Source organism: Lactuca saligna, chromosome 6 (assembly GCF_052625555.1).
Source record: "Lactuca saligna cultivar CGN05327 chromosome 6, ASM5262555v1, whole genome shotgun sequence".
NCBI classification, from domain to species: Eukaryota; Viridiplantae; Streptophyta; class Magnoliopsida; order Asterales; family Asteraceae; genus Lactuca; species Lactuca saligna.
The window spans coordinates 2,169,127-2,175,379 of record NC_136422.1 but is presented as its reverse complement, the minus strand read 5'-3'; the positions used below and the strand labels follow the sequence as shown (position 1 = coordinate 2,175,379).

Genomic DNA, 6,253 nt, shown 5'->3' with positions numbered 1-6,253 from the left:
TTCAAATCTTATATTGAAATGGTAAAAGTTTCAAACCTTAATGATGGATGCTCCAGATAAGGGAACTACGAACGTCCAAATAATAAAATTGCATGGCTAATGATATTTTATAATAAACAATAATACAAGAACAACTGAAAACTCGAAGAAGGTTGCTAAGCAACTTCCTTTCCTTTGTTCATTGCACAAATTCAGCATTTTTATAAAATAATCGGAATAGCAAATACAATTTGGTTTACAATACGTCACTCCATTTGCATATAAGAACCACAAAGGCTCAAATAGTTTGCAACAAGCTCACTCTCTCACCCCATGCAAAACTAAAAATTGTATGTGAAGATGGGTAGGCCTCCTTGTTGCAGTGAAAGTAGCGATTTGAAGAAGGGACCATGGACGCCAGAAGAAGATGAAGTTCTTACGACTTACGTTCAGAAACATGGCCATGAAAGTTGGCGAGCACTACCTAAGCGTGCTGGTTTGAACAGGTGTGGAAAGAGTTGCAGGTTGAGATGGATTAACTATCTTAGACCCGATATCAAGAGAGGAAACTTTTCAGAAGATGAAGAAATTCTCATCATTAACCTCCATTCCACTCTTGGAAACAAGTACGTTTCTTTCCATTTTATTTAATTATCGATTAATCATGTCAAAGGTACAACTTTTTTTTATCTAATTGAAATTTGGAACATGTACACTATAGATGGTCTAGAATTGCTTCACAACTTCCGGGGAGGACCGATAATGAAATCAAGAATTTCTGGAATACTCATGTCAGGAAGAAGCTTCTCAAGGCAGGAATCGACCCAAAAACACATCAACCGGTTCCTAATCTAACTTTCCTTCTTGACACAATTTCCAAGTTAAACCTTCCATTAAAGGTCCCAGCTATAATGAGTCCATGGATCAACAATATTAATGATCAATTGTTGAACAATTTATTGCAATTTGTAAACACGACCCCCCTACCAAAACCAACTTTCTTGGATTCACAGTGTTATATGGAAGAAATGATTAATCAGTATGCGATGAATCGTTCTGAAGATTGGATGGAGTATGTAAACAACGTTTCTTTGGAACCACATAGTGAATGTGATTCCATTGGTGCAAGCTTGATGGGAAGGTACGGAAATGGAACTGAGATTCCTGAATTGTTTACTGATCTTAAAACCATGAGCCATAACTTGTTTATGGAGAATCAGCTTCCTGGTATACTCCCAATGTCTCCTGAAGAACCCATGAACCTCAAGAACTCACTAGAATCTAACGCCTTTGAAACTGGATTTGATGATTATTATGAATCTCTTTTGAAGATTTAGCAGCAATATATATAGAGCACACCGCAATTAATATTCTTGTATTATGATTCAATAAGGTTTGAAACGATTCCATTAATGTTTGATAATTCCAGTCAATTAAGTTTGTATTAATTTCATTCAATACATTAATTTCGAGCAGTGTACATACGATTATACATGTATAAGTTGATGCTTATATATGTTGTTATGTGCTAGTGATGGCCTTGGCATATGTAACGAGAGAAGTAGATCAGGTTAGATGAAATGGTAAAAGATCAGTTGCTTGTAAAACATAAATGTGTTTGTTGAGCTTTTCACAACTAAAAGCATCCATGAAAATGACTTCCTTTCTTTTATTAATTTTATGTTCTTAAATCATTCTTATATATATATATTTTTTTTCTTCTTCCTGTCTTTTTTTATAATCCATTTAAATTTTTAGTTATTATTAAGAAAAAACGAGACCAAAAAAAAGCAACAACAGATTGTAATTTATTAATTAAAATTCTATTTTCGATTTCTAGTCATCAAACAACAATCAAGTTAAGTTCTTGATCATCAATTGGTATAGTTAATTAAAAATCAATATGATAAACTTCAGTCATGTCTGGATAGAACAAACCAAAATGTTGTTCGACCCCTGGATCCTTTTGGTTCTCGTTAAAGAGTGCAAAAACATACGTCTCCACATTCTTGTTGGGCTTCTTAGGAGTACCAGAACCACGCACGTGATTCAAAACGTTCTGATTATAGGTCCGAGCCAGTTGAGGCGTGGTGAAACCACCGTTCCCTTGTGAAGGCCACCCAGTCTCACAAATCACCACCTCAACACCACCTGCACCAACCTTTTCCAATGCCGAGTAAACGGCATCAACCATGGCATCGAACATATTCTTATACCCGAGATCTCCATCTCTGACTACAACATCAGGAGATGTGAATAACACGTAGGGTAATGGAATTGAACCCGGTTCATTGACGTAAGCAAAGTAAGGGTACGCCGTGACCAAAAGAGGGAAACCGTTGTATGCCAAGAAACCTGCGATCTGTTGCATTGCTGGTTTCACAGCGCCTGAAAAATCTCCATGTGAAGGAGGATATGAAGCTCCTAGTGAGCTAAGCGGGACGGCTGTGCTCACTGGAATTCCACCAAGATTGAAGTATTTTAAAGCCGCGTTCATGTTTTGCATGGCCGGGAAAACCGAATTAGTCAAATCACCAGGGATTACTTCATTCCCAATGGATATGCAACGGAATCTCATCGTTTGTGCGTATGGAACAATTTTGGATTGTACCCATGCTTTTGCAAAGTTGATATCTCCTGCAAGACTGGGTATATCTTGATTGAAGGTTCCAATTATCACTTGGATTCCCGAGTTTTGTAGAGCGTCAAGAACGTTGAGATCGGGGCTAAAGATACGAACTCGTCCTATGTTTCTTGATTTCAAGAGGTTTACGACATAGGATGGAGGAGGGAGGTTGTTTCCCAGTAGTCCGTAGTTAACTCCAATACCACCACCATCTGCGAAATCAAAAACATATTTAGAAATCTAACAAGTATAATGATTTCAAATATTATGCATTATGAAGATTAATGAGGAACACGTTACCAGCAAGAAAACTAAGATAAATCATAACAACACACATGACGCTGATTGAAGGTAGCAGTGAAGCCATTTCGCTACTAGTTTTCTTGTTGTAAGTTGCAAGAAATGCTGTTATGCTATAGGCTTTATATAGTGTAAAACTGGAGAAGATGAGGTCTCGTATCTATGAGTGCATGCACAAGATGACGATAACATTAATTTCAAAATTGTTACACATTGAAACATAAAATGACAAACGAAGTTTGTTGAACTCTAAGAGATTGTAATATTGTTGTAATATTACTAAGAATTAAATAGGTAAAGTTGGATCTATGTAGAAAAATATTGTTTGAAAAAAAAATAAATAAAAAAAAAACATAATAGTTTTGGGTAAATGACATTTTGGTCCATTTCCTTAATTAATTGTATGGGTATGGTCCCTAAAAAATACTATTGTCATATTTTAAGTCCCTAAAAGCACCCTTCGTACTCTTTCAATCCATTGTTGCAATACCATCTCCTCATAGTGTTTAATATTTTGTAAGGAAAAAAAGTGGGCCATTTAATATTAAATTCATAAAAATAATGGGCCATTTAATATTAAATTTATTAAAATAGATGAAGTAATTAAATATTATTAAATATGGACCATTATATCTTTGCAAGGCTTGCAAATATAGCAAGAAGTAAATGTATGTAGCATCAAATATGAAACAGCTGGCAGCGAAACAAATTGAAAGGCTGCGATGTAGATGGTCTAAGCCATTTGACTTGATGAAAAGTATACAAACAAAAGTCTAATAATGAAATATAATTAAATAAGAAATCAAAGAATCAAACGCAGTTGTTGGAATTCAAACGATCTAAAACGTTGTTTATATATTCACGATTGTTCCAAATATATTTTAGACCTAGTACGAGCGATGAAAAAATATCCTTAAAATACACAAATTTCATCAACTATTTTATAATAATTCAATAATTGAAAGAAAATTATTTATATTCGCTTCCGAATATAACATTTTCGATTACAAAAATCAATATATTTAAAGAAAAATACTTCTTCTAGCTTCTTTAGATGCATAATTGTTAATGGTATCTTCGAGTTCAATCTTGCCCAACATATCTATGATAAAGTTTATAAATATATTGGGCTCATTCAAAAGATGGGTCCTGGACGGTCGCTCATATCATCCACCATTTGGGATGGATCTATATGTATTATGTGAACTAGTACCCATAGCAAAAAAAAATCACTTTTTTTTCTTTAGTTTAAGCATTAGTTTTACTAAAAAAAATCTAATATGCTAAAATTATAATTTTTAGTCTTCTATCTATCAATAGACATAATACTGATATATATTTTTAACCTTAAAGTCGTTTAGATTTATTACGTGAATCTAAATTGTATAATATAAAAAAAAAAAATATTAACATTTACAATATAAATTTGGTTATATGATATTAATATGTTGTGAATCTCACAAAACTCATTCATGAATAATCAAAACACGAAAATAGTATAAATTGCAAATGCATCTAATTCAGTTCATATGTAAATGTGGATATTTATTTGAATTCAAAGGTTAATGTAATTAAATTTATTTGTCAATCTTGTACATTTACAAATTTACGGTCATTTTAAAACTTTTTATTTATATTTATTTAAAACAGAGTTCGTTTATCAATGCATAAATAGACTCGTAAAAGTATTTCGGAAGAAATAATTTTTCATTGATTATAAAGATCTTGGGATGTTATAACTGATACAAAACATAAGGATAAACATGTCTTACATCAATATTCTAACAGCCTGTGAACTCCTTTAATTTCTCGGCAAATAATTAAATTATTTATCCGTATTTTCGTATCGCTACCTGTGATGAGTGGGTCAGGTTGGGAAACCTAGTGAGTACATAGGGTTTTCAACCCAAAATATTATAGTATGTAATCATCGTTCAAATAACCTAATTACCTCACTCCCGTTATTTTCACTCACTAATCCTAATATTATGATCTAAGGGGATATTTCCTAAATGACCTTTATCAGCAGACATCTATGATTCCTAGGTGACTATGCATGGTGGTATGATAATATTTTAGGTAAACACGATAGTACATTAATACTTTGGATAGTTACGACAGTATAATAGTACTTGGGTTAAGCACGACAGTACAAAAGTATTTGGGATAGGCACAACAGTACAAAAGTACTTTGGATAGGTACAACAGTACAAAAGTACTTGGAGTAGGCATAGCAGACATGACATATTATTTCACACGACTTTTACTGACCTATCATAATCAGTATCTCACACAGCCCTATCACAACTTCTCAATTGTTATTTCGCACAACCCTACACTACCTAATCATATTATTAAGTATGATAAATATATGGTTAAATAAAGTAACAATCATATTGTATGACTACATTAAACATAGCAAAGATAGCACACATAACAATTAAGCATTCTAAATACTTGTATTTATGTGTAAGTAGAATTTAACTATGCACTCACTTGCTAAAGTGGGTGATTGGAATGTTGGGCATCGCTTCTCTTTAGCGCTTAGATTTTTTCTTGATATGGCCTAGGTTCAATTATCACTTAGTCTTAGTTTATTATTTCTTATGACTAGTTAATAGTCGAGATTGATCAATAATCCCAATGTCTACTAACATATAGCTAATAAGAGACAATCAGGTAAGATCATATCGGAGGTAGGGTCCGTTTAGTATACATATTATATTGTTTAGAAATCCCACTTTAAACAACTCACTAAATCCAACATATACATCATCTCCGTAAGTAGATCGATCAGTATAATGTCTTGGAATCACTGATAAATCTTAACTATAGGTTCATAATAACGACTATAACTATAATTAAAAGTTACATTTAAATAAAATAAGCGTAGCTTAACTTATAGAGTAATCTAGTGGAAATTGGTAAATTACGTGGACAAAATCTCAGTCCTAGAGCTTCCATTCTCCAACTATGACACCGTAGGGCCCCGCTAAAGTAATCGGGAACTAGGGAGTATAGGGAGTAAGGAATAGAAATGATCTCCACAGGATTCGGAGGAAGGATGTGAGGAAAATGAGTTGAAGTGGGAAGTTTATATAGGTTGATTCGAGGTTTTCGTCGTGCACCATGTCCCCTGCGCGTAGTGCATCTAGTCGGACAGGGCGACGATTCGCTCGATGGGTGGTGCCTTGTTTCGCAATGTCGTAGGTTGTCGATACGCGCCATGCACTGTGTCTGTGCGTACGACTACATACAATTTTTTTTATAAAATATTATAAAGCACATAACTTCTTCATACGAGCTCTGTTTTTTACATGTGTTATATTATGCGTAGCTATCAACGAG

General features: G+C 33.7%; 2 protein-coding genes across 2 annotated transcripts; one reads left to right on the top strand and one right to left on the bottom strand.

The window, feature by feature from the left end:
• Positions 1-297: 297 nt before the first annotated feature.
• Positions 298-1,454, top strand: LOC145000750 (myb transcription factor 42-like). The gene is made up of 2 exons (XM_078960020.1): positions 298-605; positions 701-1,454. The coding sequence occupies exons 1-2, from the start codon at positions 340-342 to the stop codon at positions 1,314-1,316; spliced, it is 882 nt and encodes a 293-aa protein (XP_078816146.1). The 5' UTR covers positions 298-339; the 3' UTR covers positions 1,317-1,454.
• Positions 1,455-1,870: 416 nt separating this feature from the next.
• On the bottom strand, positions 1,871-2,972 carry LOC145000729 (putative glucan endo-1,3-beta-glucosidase GVI). The gene is made up of 2 exons (XM_078959995.1): positions 2,906-2,972; positions 1,871-2,817 (listed from the first exon to the last, which is right to left on the bottom strand). Exons 1-2 carry the CDS (start codon positions 2,970-2,972, stop codon positions 1,871-1,873), a joined length of 1,014 nt encoding a protein of 337 aa, XP_078816121.1.
• Positions 2,973-6,253: the final 3,281 nt, after the last annotated feature.

What these genes read in the sequence shown, in the direction of transcription:
- LOC145000750 (XM_078960020.1), top strand. Translation starts at nt 340, where the DNA reads ATGGGTAGGCCTCCTTGTTGCAGTGAAAGTAGCGATTTGAAGAAGGGA. An exon ending in CATTCCACTCTTGGAAACAA is followed by an intron (nt 606 to 700) that starts GTACGTTTCTTT and finishes TGTACACTATAG; the next exon opens with ATGGTCTAGAATTGCTTCAC.
- LOC145000729 (XM_078959995.1), bottom strand. Translation starts at nt 2,972, where the DNA reads ATGGCTTCACTGCTACCTTCAATCAGCGTCATGTGTGTTGTTATGATT. An exon ending in TTATCTTAGTTTTCTTGCTG is followed by an intron (nt 2,818 to 2,905) that starts GTAACGTGTTCC and finishes TTGATTTCGCAG; the next exon opens with ATGGTGGTGGTATTGGAGTT.